Source organism: Lutra lutra, chromosome 2 (genome assembly GCF_902655055.1).
Source record: "Lutra lutra chromosome 2, mLutLut1.2, whole genome shotgun sequence".
In the NCBI taxonomy this organism is placed as follows: domain Eukaryota; kingdom Metazoa; phylum Chordata; class Mammalia; order Carnivora; family Mustelidae; genus Lutra; species Lutra lutra.
Genome location: NC_062279.1, coordinates 174808318 through 174835292, shown reverse-complemented (window position 1 = coordinate 174835292; position 26975 = coordinate 174808318). Strand labels below are relative to the sequence as shown.

The following is a 26975-nucleotide window of genomic DNA, read 5'->3' as shown; positions in this document are numbered from 1 at the left end:
GATATGGTGTCCCAGTCTGCTGACAAGGACAAAAAGGCTCTGAATAGGTCACCATCTTCAATTCTGGATAAATCTCATATTTAATAATTCTCAAATGCTTAAAATGGTGGTCTTTTCAGCTACCCATTCTAAGAAGTCAAGTACAAGCATGCAAGTAAATTCACAGGCACAGAGGATCCATGTTAAAAACAGTTAAGGTAGCTGTGATGCAAACACCAACAATTTGAATGGCCCTGACACACTCAAAATATTATCTTAATTATTCAACGAAATCCTGAAGCAAACTCTTGCTAGTCTTGGTACACTGCTAAACACTAAAGTAGCATGTTTTTTCCATGGTTTTAGCTTAGCTCAAAGAATTTTTACACTATTAAGAAAAAAATTAAAGTATTTCCCCTTTTTAAATTTACACAGACGTTTAATTAGCTTTATTTACAGAGCAGGGATTTTTTTCAGTCTCCAATGTTGCCTAGATAACATCATTAGGCAAGAATGCCAGTTTAAAAGAAATCTATGCAGAATCCTAAAAATAACAGATGTTGATGCTCCTCAAGAAGGGGCAAGCTTGACTATATCAGCAGCTTTCTCTATGCCTCAGTTACTCAGAAGCAATTCTGTTGCAGTCTCTACATCCCATGATTTTGAAGACAAGGCCACTATTACCGCATTCTGTAGAGAAGAAAAGGGAACAACAACAAAAAATCAAATCTCAAAATATTTTAAAAATACTGAGTCATAACTATATATTGACAAAGCACACCTTGTTTTCTTTTTTTTCTTTTTTTTAAAGTTGCCTTGTATTTGTAGTGCATAAAAAGCTTCTAACCAATGACTGGAATTAGCAAAAGAAGAAGAAAAAAATCACTGATTGTAATAACAGAATAAAGTTTAACAAAATTAGATTCAGAGTATCTTTGAACCACTTTCGTCAGCCAAGGATTTGCAGCAATAATTTTAAATCAATCAATGTATCAAAACAAGCAAGCCTTTTGGTACTTACCCTATCAAAGCCCATAGCACATAGGTTTTCTATTTTTTTGGTGTATTCTGGACTAGAAACTGGTGCTCCAGCATACACATGTGCCCAAAGTCGAGCTGTCTGTTTGAACATTTCGGGATTTTGTTTGTACTATAATGAAGAAAAACATCGAAAGACATGAAAATGCAGTCACAATATTCAATACTTAATTACCTAAGAACTGGCTTTTTCTAAGTAAAAGTAATTCACATTTAAAATGTGATTGATTTGGGGCGCCTGGGTGGCTCAGTGGGTTAAAGCCTCTGCCTTCGGCTCGGGTCATGACCCCAGGGTCCTGGGATCGAGCCCCGAATCTGGCTCTCTGCTCAGCAGGGAGCCTGCTTCCTCCTCTCTCTCTCTGCCTGCCTCTCTGCATACTTGTGATCGCTGTCTGTCAAATAAATAAATAAAATCTTAAAAAAAATGTGATTCAACAACTTTCTGTTGCAAATGAGGTCACTCAAGAAAAGAAGTCTGGGGGCGCCTGGGTGGCTCAGTGGGTTAAGCCGCTGCCTTCGGCTCGGGTCATGATCTCAGGGTCCTGGGATAGAGCCCCGCATCGGGCTCTCTGCTCAGCAGGGAGCCTGCTTCCTCCTCTCTCTCTCTGCCTGCCTCTCTGCCTGCTTGTGATCTCTGTCAAATAAATAAATAAAATCTTTTAAAAAGAAAAAAAAAAAAAAAGAAAAGAAGTCTGACCTGAAGCTGTGATTCACAAGTGCTGACCAAGGAAAAAAAAAAAAAAAAAAAGACCAATTATATTTATCAACTTAAATCTTCAATTTCAAGAGATACAAATAACAGAAAGCGAAAGGAAGTGAAGTGAGGTGCAGACATGTTTCCAAACTGCAGTGTCAAACATTATACAACCAAATTGAATCATTTGCTTCTAAAACTGGACATTAACTAACAAATGTGACTGACTTTTGTATTAACCACAGCTCAGAAAAAAATACAACTAGACTTTGCTGTTTTGTGTATTAGTATGCAATGATTTAAGGAAATACCATGTGCAAAGTCTTTTTTTTTTTTAAGATTTTATTTATTTATTTGACAGATCACAAGTAGGCAGAGAGGCAGGCAGAGAGAGAGGGAAGCAGGCTCCCCACTGAGCAGAGAGCCCGATGCGGGGTTCGATCCCAGGACGCTGAGATCATGACCTGAGCTGAAGGCAGAGGCCCAACCCACTGAGCCACCCAGGCGCCCCTGCAAAGTCTTTTTTTAAAAAGATTTTATTTTGGGGGCACCTGGCTGGCTCAGTTGGTACAGCATGCATCTCTTGTTCTCGGTGTTGTCAGTTCAGGCCCCATGATGCGCATGGAGCCTACTTAGAGGCAAAAAAAGATTTTTAAGTAATCTCTACACCTGTCATGGGGCTCAAACTTACAACCCTAAGATTAAAATTCACGTGCTCCACCAACTGAGCCAGCCAGATGTCTTGATATGCAATCTTAATTTATAGCATGTTTTGAGATGTTTATGAACGCACGATACAGTACTTTTATTTTTTTATTTTATTTTTTTTTTTTAAAGATTTTATTTATTTGACAGAGATCACAAGTAGACGGAGAGGCAGGCAGAGAGAGAGAGAGAAAGAGGGAAGCAGGCTCCCTGCTGAGCAGAGAGCCCCATGCGGGACTCGATCCCAGGACCCTGAGATCATGACCTGAGCCGAAGGCAGCGGCTTAACCCACTGAGCCACCCAGGCGCCCCACGATACAGTACTTTTAAAAGGTAAAACTTCCCATTCTTATTAGAAGAGATAAATTTATTCTTAAATACTCTGGAACCAACATTACTTAACTAAGTATAAATTTAAAATAACTGTCCAATTCACTTTAATATTTCTTTTAAAAGTATTTTACATGTATTGACTATTTTAAGACTGATCAGCTTCTATTATATATTAAAATGAAAAATCTAGTTTCTACCTTGTTAATTCCTAACAAGGAAGTAAGTCAAATTATTGAACTGTTTTAGTAGCTAGAGGAAAGCTCTAAATGCAACTTCAGCCTTTAAGGCTCAGAACTCCACAGGAAATCAAAGCTGAGATTCAAGCCATGCCTCTGACTACCAAAAGCAAATGAACAGCACATACATACAGCATGTAAAACCCTAATTCTAAGCACACTGAGACAAACAACAGTAGAATGTATTAACGAAGATATATATAAAATAAGGAGTGAACAGCTTTTCAAGGGAAAGGAATAGGTTTACTAAGAGGAACAGGTAGAGGAAAATGGCAGATTGGGTGAAATGACCAGCAGAAATGAATACCATCTTGAGAAAGCAGAAGTCCAAGGAACAGTAAGAATTTATGAGATGAAGCTGGGTTTTGAAGACAGTTCAAATCATGGAAAGACTCTGCAAACTAAAGAATGTGGATTTCCAAGTAGGTGACAGCAGAGCTTCTATTAGGTTCTTAGTAGTAAAGTAAAGTAAGATTTGTACTTTAAAAAGCTCAGTGGCAACAATGTAGAAGACGGGATGAGGAAGAGGCCAAGGAAGGCACAGCTATCAGAGCAATTAAATAAGAAAAATTTTTAACTTTATTTACTTACTTATTTATTTGAGAGAGAGAGAGAGAGAAGCAGACTCCCAACTGAACAGAGAGGCTATTGTGGGAGATCCCAGGACCCTGAGATTATAATCTGATCCAAAGGCAGACATTTAAACAACTAGGCCTCGCCGGTGCCTGAGAAGTTTTTTAAAATTTGAACTAAGGCAAATCAGAGAAGTATGATGACAGAGATACTGGGAATAGAATCATCAAGAGAAGAGGCGGCACAGAGTATCCCAAGTCTGTGGCTTAGATATTTAATTAAGCTGATGATGGTATCAAACAAGGATGGACAAGTTCGCAGGATTTAAGATTCTATGTTCAGTATGGGAATGCTGTACTGAGGTAGCCATGAAACATACATATAGAACTATCCAGTTCTGAATAGGCTCTTGCACTCAGGGAGAGGTCAAGCCTAAACATTTTCTCAACTGTCAGGTGATAATATCAGTCTGGGTATGACCATCCAAGTGACTATGTAACGGAAAATAAAAGGAACAATGTCTAAACCAAGGTACTATATTTAAAAGGAGAAAGAAGAGAAATAATTGTAGGAACTAAGAAGAAACAACTACAACTACCAAGATGAGAAGAGAGTAGTAACTCAGAAGTCAAGAGAAGAAAAAAATTTTAGGTGGAGGGGCGAAAAAAAGTCTCAGTAAATCCTAATGGCTTAGAATAGGGATGGGCAAACTTTCTCACAGGACCAGATAATAACTACCTTAAGCTTTTAGATCATACTGTTTTTGTTGCAACTACTCAACCCTGCCACTTGTGGCTGGGAGGTAAACAAATGAATGTGGCTGTATTCCAATAAAACATTATTTACAAAAATAGCCACTCTAGTTCTAATTTGCTGACCTCTGCCTTGGAGATCAGATCAGAACTGAAAGATCAGAACTGAAAAATATTTATTCCATTTGGCAATTATAATAAGATCCTTGGTAACTTTTACCGTGCCACTTCAGCCATAGCAGGAGCTGGTTAAAATTATCATCAGGTCAGGGAGAACAAGGAGCAAATGTTTTACAACCTGAACCTCAGAATTGTGATCCTCCAAGGAGAGTTCTACTTGAAGAAAAAACATTAAATGGCTTCTCAGGGATTTTGTTTTTTTGTGCACATAAAAGCCATAGTTCCAGTAGAGTGTTTTGAGCACTCAGATTTCAGTTCTCTTAAATGTGAAAGAGGATCAAGTGACCGTTCACTGCTGTTCTGTAACTAGTGTAAAATATGTACACGTTTATCTCTATTTTTATAACATAGAAATACATTTAAATTTATGCAATTACAAAAAATTTTCACCAGGAGGGATTATCACTAAATGGAGGGAAAGACAGATGGATACACGTATGATAAAGCATGTATACTAAAATGTCAATCACAAAATCTAGATGTAGGTAGGAATATCAGTGTTCACTGTATAATCTTCTGACATTGTGTGTCTGAAAATTTCCATTAGTATTTTTTATTTTTTTATTTTATTTTATTTTTTTTTTAATTTATTTGACAGACAGAGATCACAAGTAGGCAGAGAGGCAGGCAGAGGGAGAGGAAGGAAAGCAGGCTCCCCGCTGAGGAGAGAGCCCGATGCGGGACCCGATCCCAGGACCCCGAGATCATGACCTGAGCCGAAGGCAGCGGCTTAACCCACTGAGCCACCCAGGCGCCCCTCCATTAATATTTTTTAAAAAAGCATCTATCACATATCCAATTAATACAATAAAAATAAAGTTTTCACTATTACATCTCACAAAATAATCTCACCACAAGAAAGAAAACCACCTCCAGATTTAGTTCCATAGAACTACGCACATGTGTTAATACTGCAGACCATTATAGTAGTAGAGACTCAAAGGTAAATATAAGGAAGTTTTTCAAAAGCAGCTACCTTACCTGATTTGCTACTACTGCATCTTGTGGATCATCTGGTTCTGCAGCTGCCAAAAGGGCTTGCAATGACAATAATACCGTGCGGAGAGTCATCGCGGCTGCCCTGAAAATCAAAACAGGAAAATATCGCAGTTAAGAACATGGTGCATGACAAAAGCAAAGTGGATGTTTTCTGAATAAAATATAAAAACGAGTGGGGCTAAAAATAATCTATATTTTATCTTAATCATGTAATTTACAGAAATTTACGTATCTGCCTATCACATTTTTCTCTTTTTACTTTACAAAATGAAAGACAAGCTTTCCATTTTTTAAGACAAGTCAAACCATTCTGAGCTGGACTTGCTTTTCTTATTGTTGCCAATATCCTTCTGGTCAGCTTTACTCACTGACTTAAATTTTTATCCATTTCTCTAGACATAAAGTTAAGGTGATAAACTAGTATATTTAGCTTACTTTCAGTGCCACTCCTAAAACATAAAATATCAGGGGCGCCTGGGTGGCTCAGTGGGTTAAAGCCTCTGCCTTCAGCTCAGGTCATGATCTCAGGGTCCTAGGACCGAGCCCCACATCAGGCTCTCTGCTGAGCAGGGAGACTGTTTCCTCCTCTCTCTCTCTCTGCTTGCCTCTCTGCCTGCTTGTGATTTCTCTCTCTGTGTCAAATAAATAAAATCTTAAAAAAAAAAAACAACATAAAATATCATCAAGCAATTATCCCTTACTTTGAAGCAAGTGTGATATCATTCCACAACATTCTGAACTAGACCAAGTTATTTGCTTAAAATTTATCACCTAATTCACGCATGTATATAACACAAAAATTTACGCAAAAGCTTCATGACATTGGAGTTGACAATGATTTATTGGATAGGACATCAAAAGCACAGGCAACAACAGAAAAAATAGAGAAAGTGGTCCAACTACATCAAAGTTAACTGTGTAGAGAGAAAAACCTCCTTTGTAAAGGATAAAAACAATAGAGTGAAAGGCAATCCAAAGAATTGGATAAAATATTTGCAAATCATGTATCTGATAAAGGGTTAATGTCTGGAATATATAAAGAACTCCTATAACTCAACAACAAAAACCCAATTAAAAAATAAGAAGGGACTTAAAAATTTCTCCACAGAAGATATATAAATATCTGATAAGCCCATGAAAAGATGCCTAATATCACTAATCATTAGAAAAAGAAATCAACAAGATACTACCTCACATCCATTAGAATGGCTACTATCAAACAAAACAAAACAAAGACAAAAGTTGCAGGTGAAGATGTGGAGTCATTGGAAACCTTATGCCCAGTTGGTGGAATGCAAAACGGAACAACAATCACAACAACAATTACAGCAAACAGCTTGGCAATTTTTTTTTTTTTTTTTTTTTAGATTTTGTTTATTTATTTGACACAGAGAGAAAGAGAGAGAGAGAGAGAAAGACAGCAAGAGAGGGTATACAAGCTGGGGGAGTGAGGGAGAAGCAGGCTTCCCACTGAGCAGGGAGCCTGATGCAGGGCTTGATCCCAGGCATGACCTGAGCTGAAGACTGATGCCAGCTGAGCCCTCAGGCACCCCCAGTATAGCAATTCTTCAAGAAAATTAAACACAGAATTACCATATGATTTAACAATTCCACTTGTAGGTTCATATCCAAAATAAATGAAAGCAGGGACGCAGATATTTGTACACCCATGTTCATAACAAGCATTAATCTCAATAGCCAAAAGGTGGAAGTAACTCATTTCCATCAAGCCATGAATAAATAAAATGTGGTATATATATACACACTGGAATAGTATTCAGCCTTAAAAAGAAAGACAAATCAGACACCTGTTACAACATGGATGAATCTTTTTTTTTTTTCCTTTTGGTAAGATTTATTTATTTGACAGACACAGCGAGAGAGGGAACACAAGCAGGGGGAGTTTGAGAGGGAGAAGCAAGCCTCCCACCGAGCAGGGAGCCCAATGTGGGGCTTGATCTCAAGACCCTAGGATCATGACCTGAGCTGAAGGCAGATGCTTAATGACTGAGCCACCCAGGCGCCCCAACATGGATGAATCTTGACATTATGTTAAGTGAAGCCAGGAATAAAAAGACAAATAGTATGATTCATGAGGCACTTAGAAAAGCCAAATTCAGAGACAGAAAGTAGAATGGTGACTGTCATTGCTAGAAGGGTAAGAGGAATGGGAAGTTATTATTTAATAGGTATGGTTTCAGTTTTGAAAGATGAAAAAGTGGGAAGGGGTAGGAAAGAAGGATGAAGAGTGAGGGCTCAGAGGACTTTTAGGGGGGTGAAAATACTCTGTATACCATAATGATGGATACATGTCATTACACACTTGTTCAAATGCATAGAATGGACAACACCAAGAGTGAACCATAAGAAAAACTAAGTACTTTGGGTGATTGAGATAGGTCAATGCAGGTTCCTCGGGTGTAACTAATGTACCATTCTGATAGAGGATGCTGATAATGGGGGAGGCTATGTGTGCAGGGGAGGGAGTATATAGGAAATTTTTGTACCTTCCTCCCAATTTTGCTATGAATGTAGAACTGCTCTAAAAAAAAAAAGTCCCGGAGACTGGTAGCATAATGATGTGAATATACTTAACAATACTCATCTGTACACTTACTTGAAACAGTGAAGATGTCCATGTTATATGTCAATTAAAAAAACCAAGATGATAAATTTTATGTTATATATATTTTAAAAAATAAAAAATTTTTATTTTTATTATTTTTTGAAGATTTATTTGTCAGAGAGCGAGCGAGCGCACGAGCAGCATGAGAACACAAGCAGGGAGAGGGCAGCCAGAGGGAGAAGCAGGCTCCCCACTGAGCAAGGAATCCAATGCAGGACTCCTGGGATCAGGACCTGAGCCAAAGGCAGATGCTTATCTGACTGAGCCACCCAGGCACCCTTAAAAACTTTTCTTAAAGTGAGAAGCTCTTCCCTTAGAGATTTGTGAGTTTGTATTATAAATATTTCATACTTCTTTTATTGACAGTTACCTTTTATTTAGTTTATTTTATTTACAGTCTTTACTGGGAGGACACAAACTATTATAGACCTCTGGACTTACAACTTCAAAAATCAGAAACTAAGGTAATAAAGATGAACATGTTGAAAGGGACAGTTTGCTCTCAATATGAAAGGAAAAATCTTAGATTTGATTCCTAACAATCTCAATGAGAAAAAGGTATGTTTTCTGTATGCTTCAAATTTTTCATAATGAAATACTGGGGGAGGTATTTATAAACCATCAAGAATTAGTTGACTAAAAAGAAATCTAAATGACACCTGAAACTAATATTGTAAATCAACTATACCTCATTAAAAAAAAGGGGGGGTGCCTGGGTGGCTCAGTTGTTAAGCGTTATCCTTCAGCTCAAGTCAGGATCCCAGGGTCCAGGGACTGGGCTCCACATCAGGCTCCCTGTTTGGCAGGAAGCCTACTTCTCCCTCTTCCACTCCCCCTGCTTGTGTTCCCTCTCTTGCTGTCTCTGTCAAAAAATAAATTAAAATCCTCAAAAAAATACATAAATATAAATAAAATTTTAAAAAAAACCCAAAGAACTGGGATGCCTGGGTGGCTCAGTTGGTTAAGCAGCTGCCTTCAGGTCAGGATCCCAGCGTTCTGGGATCGAGTCCCACATCGGGCTCCTTGCTCAGCAGGGAGCCTGCTTCTCCCTCTGACTCTGCCTGCCACTCTGTCTGCCTGTGCTCACTCTCACTCTCTCTGACAAATAAATAAATAAAATCTTAAAATAAATAAATAAATAAGGAAAGAAAGAAAGAAAGAAAGGAAGAAAAGAACTGATTTAGATGGTTAAGTGTCTGACTCTTGATTTGGACTCAGGTCATGATCTCAGGGTTATGAGACCCAGCCTCACATTGAGCTCCATGCTGGATGTGGAGTCTGCATAAAATTCTCTCCCGCTCTGCACCCCCAGCTTAAAAAACAAAACAGAAAGAGTGAGTGCAGGTAAAAATGACGGAATGAATGAATGAATGAATAAATATTTTAAAATGGTAGAGGGAAAAAAAAAACCCTAAATGCAAAGTTTTAAGCTGGACAAAAATTAATGGTAAACAATGACATTATTTTAATCATCAATTGTAATAAAATTATTATTAAAACAAAACTCAGTCTTCTGACTCTACATACTATAGAAATTATAACATCTTTGATAGTGTAAAGAAATGTACATGTTTTAGGGGGCACCTGGGTGGCTAAGTTAGTTAAACGGCTGCCTTCGGCTCAGGTCATGATCCCAGGGTCCTGGAATCAAGTCCTGACTCGAGCTCCTTGCTCAGCAGGGAGCCTGCTTCACCCCACTTTCCCACCCACTATGCTCTCTCTCTCAAATAAAATCTTTAAAGAAAATTTTTTAAATGTGAATGTTGACTGACCTACGTTAATTTTTAAACCTAAATTTAGTAATGTGAGAAAGTACACAGTAGAAATCCAATCTCTCATTCTATTTATTGTTCCTTTTACATAGTACTGACTAAATTCATAATGCACTAAGATTTTTTTAGGATTACATGTGTAAAAAACAAATCCTAACAGGTAAACAGGAATATGGAATTTCAAAATGTGTCAGCTAATTTTAATGTCAATGGATGATGTACCTTACAAATCTTCTGTAAATTAATTTTGCCAAGACCTCAATAAACACAGTTAAAATGGCTAATTAAATATTCATGCATACAGACTCAGTAGAGCCTCCAAAACATACAGCAGCTATATGAACGGTCAATACTGTTGACTTTCTGTTAAGGGTCTTCAGAAGACCCATATAATTGATGTTTATTCAAAACACTGCTACTTAAAAGAGTATGGCAGCTATTTTGTTATAACTTTTTATTAAAGCATAACAAACAGAGTTAAATGCTATACATCTGGATGATTTTTTATATATGTATACACCCATGTAACCATCACATAGATCAAAATATAGAGAATTTTCAGCACTAAAAAAAAAACCTCACTCTTGCATTCCCTTTCACAAAACCCTCATTCACCCCCACCACTATCCTAATTTCTATCACCATAAATAGTTTTGGCTCATTTTGAATTTTATAAAAACAGAATCATACAGTATGTGCTCCTTTGTGTCTGGCTTTGGTCACTTAATATGTCTGTGAGAATTAGCCATGTTGTTTGTGTCGATATGCTTTTTTAAAAACTACTATTGCAGTGTTTCACTGGACAATTATTCCATTATATATCCATTTTCTTATTGACAGGTATATGGGTTATTGAATAAACATGCTACAAATATTCTCGAACAAGTCTTTTGATGGACATATGTATTCATTTCTCTTGGATATAGACCTAGGAGTGGAACTGCTGGGCCATATCAAAGATGTATGTTTAGCTCTGGTAGATACTGCTGGCTGAGTAGTTGAACCACATTCCTACCATCAATGCATGAGAACTATTTGTAAGTATGTAGTAGTATCTAATTGTAATTTTAATTTGCACCTCCCTAATGACTAATGATGCTGAACATTGCTTATTAACCATCTAGGTATTCTCTTAATCCCTGTTCATGTCTTTTAAAAGGACAGTATCACTGAGTGCACTTTTTTTTTTTAAGGTTTTATTTACTTATTTGACAAGAGAGACAGCGAAAGGGAATACAATCAGGGGGAGTGGGAGAGGGAGAACCAGACTCCCCACTGAGCAGGTAGCCCAACACGGGGCTCCATCCCTGGACCCCGGGATCATGACCCGAGCCGAAGGCAGATGCTTAATGAACAAGCGACCCAGGTACCTCCTGAGTGCAATTTTTATGTGTAGTCATTTTCTTCTATTTCCTCAGGTAAACAGACACCTGCAGTCATAATAGGTGTCAGTGGAAAAACATCAGAAGATAGTTTCCACACAGAACACATTGTGGAGTTAATAAATCATACTAACAAAAAGCTGTTAAATATTAAAGGTAACTTGCTGTATGTATTCACAAAAGACCAAAACAGTTTTCTAGCACACCTATCTCAAATTATTCAATGTTTAGTCAATTCATTTTTCTGAGGATTACTAACCTTTAGTTTTCTTTACCAAATTCCAGGTCTGAAGCCTAAAAACATGAATATCCACTGACTGTTAACTATACCTCAATAAATCGGGGAGAGGGGCTTAGGATATCCATGTATATCTCATCTCACTTATTTTTTTAAAAGACTTTATCTCTTTGAGAGAGGGAGTGCATCAGAGAGAGCACAAGCAGAGGGGAGAGAGACCGAGGGAAAGGGAGAAGCAGACTCCCCCACTGAGCAAGAAGCCCCACGTGGGACTCAATCCCAGGACCCTGGGATCATGACCTGAGGTGAAGGTAGCCACTTAACTGACTGAGCCACCCAGGTGCCCCTGCCTTTGACATTTTAAAATATTTCAATTATTTTTAAAATTCAGCTATTTCACATCTGCCTAATAGGAACAGTTGACAAAAAGTGTTTCAGTACAACAGTACCAAGTTCTCTGTCCACATATACACCATAATCTTTCAACTTCAGAAGAGATAATCAGAAGTGGTAGTACTGCTAGCTTAACTGAACAAAAAGGGGAGTCAGTGGGAAATTTTAGTCTGGAGCTGTATTTGTTTTTGAGGTGGGGAGGGGGGAACAGGGAAAAGAGTATCACTCTGAGAACTGCTGAGTAGGGCAAATTCAGAAGCAGGGAGGTTAAAGAGGTAATGTGACTTGGGCGAGGTGAAACTTCTAAGATTTTGGAAGTTTCACCAATAAAATTTGCAAATGGGGTACAGTGTACCAGAGACACAAGAACCAAGGATCATAATGAAGTTTTGGCCAAAGCAACTCCAACAATGTAGTTGCCAGTAACTTAACTGGAGTGATGCAGGTTTTGGGTTAGGGAGTATATCAGTTGAGTTTTCAGCATGTTTTAAGTTTGAGATGTCTACTACATACATACTGAAGTACAGATGTTAAAAGCAGGAACCCGGAAACCAAGTGAAAGTAGTACAATGTCTGCAAATATTTATTAGTATCACTGAATGTTCTATTATAAGGGGCCTTTGAGATGACTTTTTATGGATAAAAACACTGAGACCTCCAAATTATGAAAGATCACAAGTTAAAAGAATGACAGAATAAAATTAGTTCTATTTCATACCATTCAATGTTTAAGGGTATGGAATACAGATCAAGAAACTAGACCTCAAGAGATGCACCGAGGGAGGAGGCTTTACTCAGATGTGCTATTAGAATGGAAAAGCAAAACCAAACCAAGAATTCTTGTCTGTTTATCCAATTACTAAATAAACCAAATTCCCCAAATAGTAAATGTTGTCATTTGTTTCACCTTGTTCAGGTTCCATTCTTTCCCTTTCTTAACAAATCAAACACATAGCTTATTACTGTTTTCACCCACTCTGACATCTTTTTTATATACCTCTTGTCTTAGTTTCTCTTCCATTCATATTGCTAGAATACGGCAGGCTGTAATCTAAGAAAATTACATAAAACAATTAATTTAATCCTTTTAATAGCCCTATGAAGTAGGTATTAACCCCATCTTGTGAGATGAGGACAACTAAGGCACAAAGGTTAGGTAATTTGCTCAAGACCACAGTTTAGTAAATAGCAGAGTCATGATTTGAACTAACTCTTAAACACTGCTGCTGCTAAAATCAAATCAAACAAAACATGTGAAAGCACTATAAAGTGCTATGCAAATGAAGATTATCACTTATAAAGGTATTCCTTTCTTTGAATCTGAGAACCTTAACTAAGCTCACTTAACACAATTTTTAACATTTTTGTTGCCTACATTCCACCCAAATCAGAGCTGATTACTTTAATACTTATTTTTCTAGTCTTTTACAAGTATCTTTGAGAGACAGGAAAGAACCAAATTTACCAAAATAAATGAAATCAAGACTTTTCAAGATGTAAAGCTAGCTTTGACATAACCTAATAAGTCACTATTTTTTTTTTAAAGATTTTTATTTATTTTCTTGAGAGTGAAAGCAATCACAGAGGCAGAGGGAGAAGCAGACACCCCACTGAGCAGAGAGCCTGATGCAGGGCTCGATCCAAGGACCCTGAGATCATGACCTAAGCAGAAGGCAGATGCTTAACAGACTGAGTCACCCTGGAGCCCCATAAGTCACTATTTAAATAATGATTGTGATCTTAATTCTAACATACATTTTTTAAAAAAAGATTTATTTTACAGAGGTGGTGGCAGGGGCAAAGGGAGAGGCAGAGAGAACCTCAAGCAGACTCCACACTTAGCGCAGAGCTGATGTGGGGCTCAATCAAGCTCATGACCTGAGCTGAAACCAAGAGTCAGATGTTTAACCAACTGCAACACCCAGACACCCCAACACATTTTTGATCATGTACTTGAGACTTCATAAAGTTTTAAATTACAGCCCAAATAAGAGAAAGTATAATATATGCTCATGTTTTGAGGCAATTACATGTTTAGCACTCTAAGCATAGCCTTGGAATTCATTGAGAGGGAAGAAAGTGAATTCAAAATCTCTTACCATTGATCTTTCAGGATATCCAAACAAATAGCCCCTGTGACGGAACTAATATTAGGATGCCATATTTTAGTGATAAACCGGACCTAGAATATAAAGCACACTTGAGTTTTTAAGTAACAGAAATAAAACTCATATAGTTCAAGTATAACTACAAGAAAATGAAATCCTCAGATTAAAAAAAAAAGTCCATACTTACATTACCATCATTTTGCCTAGCTGAAGAGAAGGGTGTGAAAGACAAAGCATTCAGTAAGCTGAATGCTGTCACTGACATACATTTTTAAAAAACTTTTTAATAAATGTTCCGCCCCTAAAGAAACCCAATAATTACCAGGTGTTTACAATTTACCTACAATAATAGTCCATGCTATGATAATTACAACACAGACTAAAATCTAGTTAGGTAGATAAAGTAACATAAAATAAAAATTAATACAGATAGCGAATGGCAATTTATTCAGTGTCAAGTAGGATGCAGGACAGCTTTGAAGGACAAAGTAAACAAAATCAGTATATGAAAGCATTTTAGTAGTAAATGGCTGGCTCCTAAATTTTCTGTAGAAATTGTTTTCTCAGATTAAAAAAAAAAAATTCAACATATATTTGAAAGACAATGGCATTCAAGAGACATTGAGGCTTAGAGTTTAAGAAATTTATCCAAAAATCCAGTAACAAGTTAGCAACAGAACAATACACGAACTTACACAACCTCATTTCAGATTCTGAGTCTCTAATCACCTCATTATTTGTCTTAGGATGGATAAGAAATGAACAAAATGAAAATACTGACTCTAACAGATCATCATGAAATGAAATCTGGTTCATCAGGTCTTACTTACAAGCTTCTGAAGGACCAAATATTACTATTTTGTGTGTGTGTGTGGGGGGGACCTATTGTTATTTTATCTGACACATATATAATAATCACCTAAGTCAAAACTCCTTTATACTTAACACATTAAGTACTGTAAGTTAAGCAATGGTTTTTTGGTTTTTGTCTTTTTTTAAAGTAGGATCCATGTCCAGAGTGGAGCCCACGTGGCACTGAACTCACCACCCTGAGATTTAAGACCTGAGCCAATATTAAGAGTCTGATATTTAACCAACTGAGCCACCCAGGTGCCCTAAGCCAAACAATAAGTACTCTACAAAAACTGACTCATTAATATGTGCTCTAAATCTAAGCTATTTATGGAAAGCAGCTAAGCAGACAGCTTCCACTTCTCTCTTTGTGATGGGATTTGTCGATACTACCTGTAAATCACTTCTTCACCTAATTACACACTAAATTATATGCTAAAAAAGAACTTCAAGTTATCAATGACTTCAAAACACCTAAAACTAATGGAATCTATCCATGCCTTGATCCTTTTTAATTCTTGCTTACAAGAGTAAACACAAAGATATCTACTCTCAATCCACAGCATCACCAACTCGTTAAACAAGACCATCATTCTACACTTGGGTTACTAAAACAATCCACTGACTTTAATAACTTCATTTTGGTTCCTTTCGATCCATTCTCTACACTGAAATAAAGAGTGCCCTTTAAAACAACTGATTCACTACTCTACTTAAGGCCCTTTAATGACTTCTCATTCCCTTTATGTAAGTCTGCACTATTGAACTGTCCCAGCCCATCTCCCACATCATCTTAAAAAAAAAAAAAAAGAAAAAATTTTCTCCCTTGGGCCTTTTTTTTTTTTTTAAAAGATTTTATTTATTTATTTGACAGAAAGAGAGATCACAAGTAGGCAGAGAAGCAGGCAGAGGGAGAGGGGGAAGCAGGCTCCCTGCTGAGCAGAGAGCCCAATGCAGCTCAATCACAGAGCCCTAGGATCACCACCTGAGCCAAGACAGAGGCTTAACCCACTGAGCCACCCAGGCGCCCCTCCCTTGGGCCTTGCATACCTGTTTCTTCTCTTAGTAACACATGTTGATGCCCTCTTCTCCTGGCTAATTCCTACTTAATCTTTTAAGTCTTAGTTCCCATACCACTTCTTCCTGATCCTGTTCTCACAGCACCCTGTATGTTCCTATTTCATCATACTGACCACACTTCTATAATTTCTTCCTTCTATGTCTGGCCTTCCCTAAAGGCTCAGTATCTATCTTGCTTACCAGAGCACCCCAAGTACCTAAAATGTCTCACACTGAATGAATATGCAATTAACATAATGACAAACCTATTCTTAGACCTAACCAGCATCCCTCTGAAATACAAAGTTGGTCAAAGAAGACAGGCATACCAGGCTTATGTACAACAAACATTTCTTCCTAATAGATATAACCATGATATTCTTATCATATTTTCTACCATTGAATGAATTTGAAGTATAAAGATACAAAATAACCACATGCCATAATTTCAGTAACTCAAGGACATTACAGCATTTTGATTTTAAAACAAAAATTTGTTCTATCTGGAATGCCTGGGTAGCTTAGTTGGTTAAGCATCTGCCTTTGGCTCAGGTCATGATCCCAGGGTCCTGGGATCAAGCCCCACATCGGGCTCCCAGCTCAGTGGGGAGTCTGATTCTCCCTCTTCCTCCCTCGCCCCCAAACCATTTGTGTGCTCTCGCTGACTCACTCTCACTCAAATAAATAAAATCTTTAAAAAAAAATAATTGGTCCAATCTTTTCAACACTGGAAAAAGATTTTTATTTCCTTTTTAAAAAAGATTTATTATTATTATTATTATTTTAAAGATTTTATTTATTTATATGACAGAGAGAGAGATCATAAGCAGGCAGAGAGGCAGGCAGAGAGGGGGAAGCAGACTCCCTGCGGAGCAGAGAGCCCCATGCGGAACTCCATCCCAGGACCCTGAGATCATGACCTGAGCCAAAGGCAGAGGTTTAACCCACTGACCACCCAGGCACCCCTCTTTTCCCTTTTTAAAGAAAATATGTAAATATAAACAAATATTTATAAAATAAAAATTTTCATAAAAATATTTTAAAAATTAAAAATATTAAACATCTTATACAGAAACAAAAAAATCCTTTTTTAAGATTTTATTTATTTGGGGGCACTGGGTGGCTCAGTGGGTTAAAGCCTCTGCCTTCGGCTCAGGTCATGATCTCAGGGTCCTGGGATCGAGCCCCGCATCAGGCTCTCCGCTCGGCAGGGAGCCTGCACAACCCCCCCCACCTCTGTCTGCCTCTCTGCCTACCTGTGATCTCTGTCAAAGAAATAAATAAAATCTTTTAAAAAAAATAATTGGCCCGATCTTTTCAACACTGGAAAAAGATTATTTCATCTTTAGAAAAGATTTTATTTTATTTGTTTCTTTGACAGACAGAGATCACAAGCAGGCAGAGAGACAGGCGGGGGGGGGGGGGGGGAGCAGGCTCCCTGACAAGTGAAGAGCCCAATGCGGGGCTCCATCCCAGGACCCTGAGATCATGACCTGAGCCGAAGGCAGAGGCTTATTAAACCACTGAGCCACCCAGGCACCCCCAGAAATATAAATCTTAACACCATGTACATAGTGTTACCAGACCAAAATGAAGGAAGGAGACTATTCTTATAATCTATACTGGCACACCATCATCACTAATCTATTTTTTTTTTCCCTTCACTAATCTTATCTCCTCCTGGAGGACAGTATCCTATTCATTCACTCTTTAGTTCAAACATTTCAGCAACTTCATGGCAAATGGAAGCTCACATTTCCACTGAATTTCTAGTTTCAATCTTGGAACTCAAGGATGTTACAGTATTAAACTAGCTTTAACTAACTTATTGTCCAAAAAAAAAAAAAAAATGCTATTTTATTTTAAATACGCATGTGCAGATGGGCAGACCCATTAAAAGTTATTAGCAATGATATTTATAATCAATTTCACATATAAAACTACATTTATAATGTCAAGAAAAAAAGAAAAATTCACAACCTGATCTCTAATTCATAACTGGGCAAATCATTGAGTAGAGGTTTCCTAATTTAATTTTTTCATTAACAGTATATTATAATTCACTTTAGAAATAACACTGGTTATATGCACTGAATTAATTTCCTTCTACACCATACTCAGCTGACTCAAAGATATACCTTCTCTATCTAGAAGCAAATCTTCTGCTCTTCAGGTTAATAATTTATTGCAGAATAATAAACAGGAAATACTCTGTGCCCACTGTTATCAAATATGTAAGTTTCAACCTTGTGCAATTTTAGCTGCGCATCAGTGAGAATATAACCAGCTACTTTTGATACGTTTATCTCATGAAACTTAAACCTGAGCCTACATATTAAACATACACAAACAAAATCCAGCAAGAAATTTATAAATACTCCCAATTTTTCCATTATATTTACCAATCAGTAAAAATTCATTATATCTAGAAGCTCAACATATTTAGAACATATTTATAATACATTCATTTATATTTATTACAAAAGCTTAATGCCGTAAGTGGAATGAGTACTATATTTAAAAAAATACTAAATTACAACTAAGATTAACTAGTTGAAGCCAGAGGGAGACTTTTCTAAATATTGAAGCTACCTCAATGTGGAATGTCTGGAATTAGCATAGTAGTGGCCTGAAAAACAATAGGAGCTCTGTTATGTTATGAGTCTATTTTTCCCACTATGCTAGAAAACAAGGGTGAGAGAGGGACTAATAAAACACTGATTTCAATGATTAAATAAAATAATGTGTCAAGTGCCTGAAACAGAGCCAGGGCTATGCAATCACTGTGGAGCTATATAAAAGACTATAGAGGGAAATAATAAAACACTTTCACTGAGATTGTAATTCACCCATTTAAAGTGTGTAACTCCATGAGTTTTCAGTATATACACAGAGCAACCATGTAACCATCAGCAGTCACTCCCCATTCCTTCACACACCCTCAGTCTTAAACAACCACTGACCTATTTTTTGTCTCTATGGATTTGTTTCTTCCGATGTTTCATATAAATAAAATCATACAATGAGTGGCCTTTTGTGTGTAGCTTCTTTTATGTAGCATGATGTTCTCAAAATTCCTCTATATTATACGTTATCAGTACTTCATTTGTTTTTATAACCAAAAAAATGTCCCATGGTATAAATATGCCACATTTTTATTTATCCATTCAGTTAATGGACATTTATTTATGTCATTTCCACTTTTTGGCCATTATGAATAGTGCTGGTATGAACATTTGTGTACAAGTTGTTGCGTGGACATGTTTTCATTTCTACTGGGTAGGTACCTGGGTAGAACTGATATAGGTCATAAGGCAACTTTGTGTACCATTTGACCAAACTATGTATCAAAGCAGCTCTAACATTTTACTTTTTTTTTTTTTTTTAATATTTTGTTTATTAGTCAGAGAGAGAGAGAACACAAGCAGGCAAAGTGGCAGGCAGAGGCAGAGAGAGAAGCAGGCTCCCCGCTGAGCAAGGAACCCAATGTGGGACTGGAACCCAGGACCCTGGGATCATGACCTGAGCCAAAGGCAGTTGCTTAACCAACTGAGCCATCCAGGTCAGCAATGAATGAGAATTTCAACTTATACTAGAAATATAAGTGCCAATGTTATACTTTCAAACGATGTCACAGAAGGAAGACAATGGCTACTTCAAGAAGGGCCTTTTATTTTATTGTAAAGATTTTATTTATTTGACAGAGAAAGAGAGAGACAGCAGGAGAAGGAACACAAGCAGGAGGAGTCAGAGGGAGAAGCAGGCTTCCTGCTGAGCAGGGAGCCCAATGTGGGGGCTTGATCCCAGAACCCTGGGATCATGACCTGAGCCAAAGGCAGATGCTTAACAACTGAGCCACCCAAGCACCCCAAGAAGGGCCTTTTAGAGTGGGAGTCACTGGTTAATGCTAATATTTACACAGTGCTTACTCTGTGTAGCAAGTTATAAGTATTACTATTTCATTAAATCTCAGGTACCATGAATTATATAACACACCATTACTTTATGTACCCTGAGAAAGAAAAACTCTACCAATTACATTATGACATGTCATCCATCGAAAGGTGTATCTTGATTTCAGAGACATTAAAAGATGTGAAAAAGGGGTGCCTAGGATGGCTCAGTTGGTTAGGCATCTGCCTTCAGCTCGGGTTTGGGATAGAGCACTGAGTTGGGCTCCCTGCTCCTTGGGGAGTATGCGTCTCCCTCTGGCCCTCCCCCTACTCGTGCTCCCTCCCTCTCTCCCTGTCACTCTCACTCTCAAATAAATAAAATTTTTTTAAAAATGTGAAAAATGTTTCACAGAATTATTACAATAATGTATACATGGATTAATTCATTTAATCTTTATAAGCAATCCTAAGTGAGGATTTTATAGATAAGGCAACTAGGGCACACAGCTTGCCTACAACTGTAAGGCCAGGGGTGCTGCGCTGGCTCAGCTGGAGCATGCAGTGATTGATCTTGCGATAGTGAGTGCGAGTCCCACAGTGGGCAGAGATTAGTGAGGAAAAAAAAAAATTATTAAAGCCAGTTAAATGGCCAAAGTAGATTTGAACTTTGGTGGACTGCTCTTGTTCTTGGGGGAGTCATAGTCACTGTTTTAGAGATTATGCCCTCACTCCTTCCTCATCAGGATCAAAAAAGTAGAGCACACTGGGCCTTATGGGATTTGGGTTCTACTTAACCTCTAAGCCTCAGGTCCCTCATTTATTAGAACTGTTAAGACTGGGGCGCTGTCCTGCATAGGGCTCCCTGATCAGTGGGAAGCCTGCTTCTCCCTCTCCCACTCTCCCTGCTGTGTTCCCTCTTTCACTGTCTCTCTCTCTATCAAAAGAACTGTTAAGACTGTTTCACAAGTGACAGCAGCTACTGCCATTCTCTAATAGTAAAAAATGTGGTGGCTGAAAGTAGTCTCTATTGAGGGCTTTTCTTTTTTCTTCCTCCTTATTTCCATTAAAAAAATTTTTTTAGGCTAAGAGGGCATCCTTATCTTTAAACAGTTAAAATCTTCTTTTGTTAAATTTGTGGTATTCAACAATTAAAGTAGCCTCAATTATGTATGCATTCCAACGATAACATTAAAACCTAGACTGAATCCAGTGGAGGGTAACCAGGATGAGTATGAAAACTAAGTCACAGATATAAGATGATAGTTTAATAATAGTGTTATCACTAAATGGTCATTTTGAAAGATGCTTTCTTTTTTTAAAATTTATTATATATAACTTTCTCAAATTTCTACAAAAAGCACAAACTAATTAAAAAAAATGTTTGTTTATTCTAGAAAGAGAGACAGCAGGAATAGGAAAGGGTGGAGGAAGAGAGAGAATCTGAAGCAGGCTCCACACCCAGCATGAAGCCTGATAAAAGGCTTGATCTCACAACCCTGAGATTATGACCTGTGCCAAAATCAAGAGCTGGATGCTTAGTCAACTGAGCCATCCAGGTGCCACCAAACTGCTTTTATAATAGAGAAAAAAAAAAAATCAACCAGCCTTAAAAGTTAGAAAAACCAAAATGTCCCTTTATGGTTGAATGGATAACGTGGCATATATGAAAAATGGAACACTATTTAACCTTAAAAAGGAATAAAATTCAGATACATGATGAAATATGGATGAACCTTTAAGACATTATACTAAGTGAAATAAACCAGATACAAAACGACAAATATTGTGATTCCACTTAACTGAGGTACCTAATCAAATTCATACAGAGAAAGTAGAACAATGGTTAGGGAGCTGGGGCCATAGTGTAAGGGGGAGTAGTTATTTAACAGGTAAGATGAAAAAGTTCTAGAGATAGCTAGAGGTGATGATTGCACAACATGACTATATTTAATACCACTGAACTGTACACTTAGAAATGGTTAAAATGATAAATTTTATGGTATGTCTACTTTGCAACAATTTAAAAGAATCAGGTGGGCATAGGAGAAAATAGATGTACGTAAGATACAGAATAGACACTCCAAACCAGTAGGTGACCCAAGTGCACCCTGGAAGTTCCATTACCATGTCTATTCTTAAATGGGAACCACCAACAGGCTGAATGAATTCTAGAACATTTTCCAAGTGACTACTATCATATGCTCAAGGACACTCAAGGAGCCACAGAAAATGCAAAGATATATTAAGACATGGTCCTTCACCTGAGGGGCATAAAAGCTAGTAAAAGATACATACCCCAAATAAAACATTAATTGGTACTGTATTTGTGTTGGTACTACAGCTGACCTTTAAATGACAAGGGTTTGAACTGGTCAACTTATATTGGATTTTTTCTGATAAGTACAGTATAGTACTTTAAGTATATTTTCTCTTTATGATTTTAATATTTTTTTCTCTAGCTTTCATTATAAGGATACAGTATAAAATCATATATAAAAATAATGTGTTAACCGACTTTGTTATTGGTAAGGATTCTGGTTGACAATAGGCTATTAGCAGTTTAAGCTTTTGGGGAGTCAAGAGTTACATAGGGATTTTCGACTACATGGAGAGCTGTTCACAGGATCAGCTGTGTATAAGTAATATAAAATGTTATTAAAAGAGTAGAGGAACGTCACAAAACAAACTGAGGGTGGCCAGGGGAGGGGTGTAGGGAGAGAGTGCTGGGGTTATGGACATTGGGGAGGTTATGTGTTATGGTGAGTGCTATAAAGTGTGTAAACCTGGCGATTCACAGACATGTACCTCTGGAGCTAATAATACATTATATGTTTATAAAAAGATAAAAAAAATTATGAAAAAAAAAAGAGTAGAGGAACAATTTGATGGATACAGTTTAATGTAAAGGGTGATATACTTTACTTAGACCTCAAAAAAAAACCCAAAATTTTAAATGATACAGATAATGATTCAAGTGAAAATGACAGAAAAGTATGAAATAATAAGCACCATCTACAAACAGGAAATAATCTAGGTTGGAAAATGAGACCCATGTTGTGGGTAAAGGTGGTAGAAAATTAGGATTGAAAAGATAATTGGGGTTAGGCTGTAGGAGGTTTCAAATGCCCAGCCAAGGAGTTTAGACTTTATTAACAAAGAAAGAAAAGAAACATCAAAACTTCACTTTAGGAAGATTTACAGAACAGAACCGCAAAGAATGAATACGCGTGGCAAAGACAGATTAAATAACAGGCAAAACAGGAAAGTAATAAAGCTGAAGGCCTAAACTAAAATGATAATAGCAAAAGTAAAAGATAAAGGAAGCTATTCAGTGAAAAATTAAGTTTAGGTTAGTTCCCTTTGTTATACATGACCTAGGGTATTCCATTTCCTCTTTTAATATTCATCAGTTCCAATTATTTGTTCTTAAGATTTTCTTTTGCTAGAATGTGAGCTCCGCGAAAGCAAGGACAGTGAAAGCTCCTTGAAAGCTACAGTACAGTGGCACACAGTACTCAAATAACTACTGACTAAATTCAGAATATACTCTTTCCTAAAAAAAAAAAGAAAGAAAGAAAGAAAAAGAAAAAACAAAAACCATACTTCTTTGAGGCAAGTATAAATCTGTATAAGGGTTCTCAAAACTTGGGAGCATTGTAAATTTTTTCAGACCTAGAATTTAAGCCACTGGCAGATGAAAATCCTATTCTTGTCTATAGCCTTACTAGCTACCTCTGAGTAAGCTTGCTTTTCATTCTAAAGTCAGCAACAGAGTTTATTTGATATTACCTGAATGCTTGTCCCTACTAAATTTTATATAGACAATAACTCAAAAAGCTGTAATCTTAATAAGCACTAACATATAAATTAAATGGGAAAAAATTTAGAAGTTCATGCACAAAAAATAGGCTTACAATACCTTAGGGGGATTAAATGGATATGTTTCTGGTATTTTTATCTCTAGCTGATATCTTCCTCCTAAAAAATGGGGAAAACAGAAAGTTAAGAATGCTGCTCACCTCAAATATTTGAAACAAAATATAGTGACATGATTTTTCAAAACACATACTATTTTATATCCAATTTTAACAAATTCATTCTAAAGTTGAAACCCAAAAAGGAAATAATAAAAACACTAGTTAAGTGAAAGTTTATTTAAAACATATAAGATAGCCATTACACAACTATATTAGTTTATCAGCAAATAAAAGTGCTTGAGATAGACAAATACATTAAATCCAAAGACAATCCAATGCTCCACTGGGACAGTTAGGTAATATACGTCCCATCTCCTTTTGTTTCCTCTAGTCCACAGAGAAGAGCTGTTAAATAACAAAAAATATAGAAAAAAAAAAAAGACAAAAAGAAGGTAAGGAGGTGTAAGGGCACAGATGGTACAGAGAAAAAGGACATATGGTTATGTCATAAACTGAAAAAAATCTACCACTAGCTGGTTCTTTCAAATGTAAAAATGCCCCAAACTTTTAACTTGTGCCCTCAATGAAAGGCCAACACTTGCTAAAATTTTAAAAATAAAATTCAACAATACCTGGTAGGCATAAAGACAAAAGACTATTCTCTTCTCCTCAATAGGTATACAAAAGAAAATACTTTACAAAGAGATTGTTCTAACCAGTAATATGTAAACAAAACACAACATTCTGTTTTGAAGTCATCTTGAGCAACTAGCAGCCACATATTTAAAAAAACTTTATCTAGCTTCCCATAATGGGATAATTCAAGAAAAGGTAACTGCCGCTCAGGAAACTCTGAAGGTGGGGAAGCCTTCCACTGGATGAGGGGGTGGATTTGAATCCTAACTTCAAGGAACCTTCCAATCCTAACATTTTATGATCTATTAAAATAGAATACACATTATTCCAGAATGTAACAAATAAAACTGTACTACTGAAATACTATGCCTAGCATCTGCTCCAAAATAATAAAGGAATGAATTAGATCAAAGACTGGCCCTAAATTGATAGTTATTAAAGCCAGATAATAAGTACACCAAAGATTCATTATACCATTTGTCTTCTCTAGATACTTAAAACTTTCCATAATAAAAGTAAAATAAAATAAAAATTATGCACTAGCATTATTAACTTCAAAATTTCATTAATTCAGGGGCGCCTGGGTGGCTCAGTAGGTCAAGCCTCTGCCTTCGGCTTAGGTCAGGATCTCAGGGTCTTGGGATCGAGCCCCGCATGGGCTCTCTGCCTGCATCTCTGCCTACTTGTGATCCCTGTCCATCAAATAAATAAATAAAACTATTTTTATAAATAAATATATTTATTTATAAAATAAATTTTATAAATATTATTTAAAAATTTCATAATTCAATTTTCAGTATCACCCACATTCTCTCAAATCCATCTCCCTCCATTGTTAGGAATAGATGAATGTGGATCTGGGAGAAAAACAAAGGGGCAATTCACTTGGTAACACTTTCTTCAACCCCTTTCTGGTTCCAATTCTTCTTTTCTTGCTAATTCTTTTTAATGATATCCCATAGTGACTTATGCATGAGTTGAACTAGTTGCCTGAATCACAGAGCATATGGCAAGAGTGAAATCAATATAAAAGAAAGTAGTCAAAACAAACAAACAAACAAAAAACCAAGTAGGATAGGTAAGAGAAAAGTACCTGAGAAAATTCTGTGTTTATAGATAGAACTGTTTTTGTTTAGAGTTATAAATGCCAGCTTCAAATATAGGTATAATAAATGTGGCCTGAGTAAAATGTAGGTTCTTTTTCCTTCCTAAGAATATTACTTTTTCTGTTAAATTCTAGATGACTATTTCTATAATCTTTCATATAAAGTTGTTCCTTCTTGAATGTCCAAAACAATTTCTTAGGAGCAGTGAGAGCCCAGAAATACTACATAAATAATGCTGGCCCCTAGAGTCCCCCCCTCAATCCTATTTTTACTCCACATGCTATTAATATGCTCTATTAATATGCTCTGTCTTGCATTTTTATCTTTCAATATATAACCACCATAACATTAACCACAGCATTATTTGTTATATATATGGGTGTGTGTATGTGTATATATACACACCTACATCAGAGCAACACAACTAAGCAAGCTTTATAACTACATAATTCATATTTTAACTTTTCACCATAAATCATTTCTTCTTAAATAGCTTTTATTATAAAAACTTTGTAATTTTTAGACTTAACTTCATTTAAAAAAGAAAATGGGGAAGGGATGAGATTTTTAAAATACCAACAATTATTTCATAAATTCAAAACAACTCTTAGGAAGAAAGGTTCAAAAACTAAACTGTTCCTTTGCCACTATTACAGCAAAAGAAAAAAACAAGAGTTAAGTAACACGTGCAATATTGCTAATTTTCCCATGGGTATTCTACTTTTTAATCTGATTACTTTTAACACAACATAAAATAGTTTCCTCATTAGTTAATCATTATAAACAGTTTAACATTCCACATGGAAACACTTGCCTTATAGAGATTAAAAAAAAAACCAAAACTCTCAAAAACCAACAAGAGCCCTGCAATAAATATTATCAAAATATATCTTCAAAATCTTCTTCATGTTCATCTTTCCAAAAAATATCTTAGTTTATGCCCTTCAATAGTGCTTTTCCTAAATAAAATGAACAATTTCTCCTTAATAGTTTTATGACAAAAAGGATCACAATTTATACTCAAAAAGCATATTAAAACTAGTCTTATCAAAACAAAAACTAGTATTGTCAAACATTAATATCTCATTGCAGCAGCAGAAACACTTAAATATGACCAAACTTGCTTCCAATTAATAAAGAATATGGTATATTTATAACTTAATTATCTACAAATGAGTATTATCCAATTTTTTTAAAAATTCATCTACTTTTATTAAGGGTTTCTAAGAATGTAATGAACATTCTGCCTATTAAGTTCAGGAGGTACCTTGTTTATAAATATCCGTTTGCTGGAAGAGTTCTAGAATAATAATGCTATTGCCATACTAGCTTTTAAAAATACATCTAAACCGGGACGCCTGGGTGGCTCAGTTGGTTGGACGACTGCCTTCGGCTCAGGTCATGATCCCGGGGTCCCGGGATCGAGTCCCACATCGGGCTCCCAGCTCCATGGGGAGTCTGCTTCTCCCTCCGACCTTCTCCTCGCTCATGCTCTCTCTCACTG

General features: G+C 36.6%; 1 protein-coding gene across 1 annotated transcript in view; it reads right to left on the bottom strand.

The window, feature by feature from the left end:
• Positions 1-397: 397 nt before the first annotated feature.
• The window catches only part of UBE2K (ubiquitin conjugating enzyme E2 K), a 73055-nt gene continuing 46477 nt past the window's right edge, over positions 398-26975 (bottom strand). Inside the window, 5 exon segments of the mRNA XM_047719140.1 lie at positions 398-669; positions 1001-1129; positions 5472-5571; positions 14000-14082; positions 23732-23790. Of these exon segments, the coding sequence (XP_047575096.1) occupies positions 595-669; positions 1001-1129; positions 5472-5571; positions 14000-14082; positions 23732-23790 (446 nt within the window). The 3' untranslated portion in view covers positions 398-594.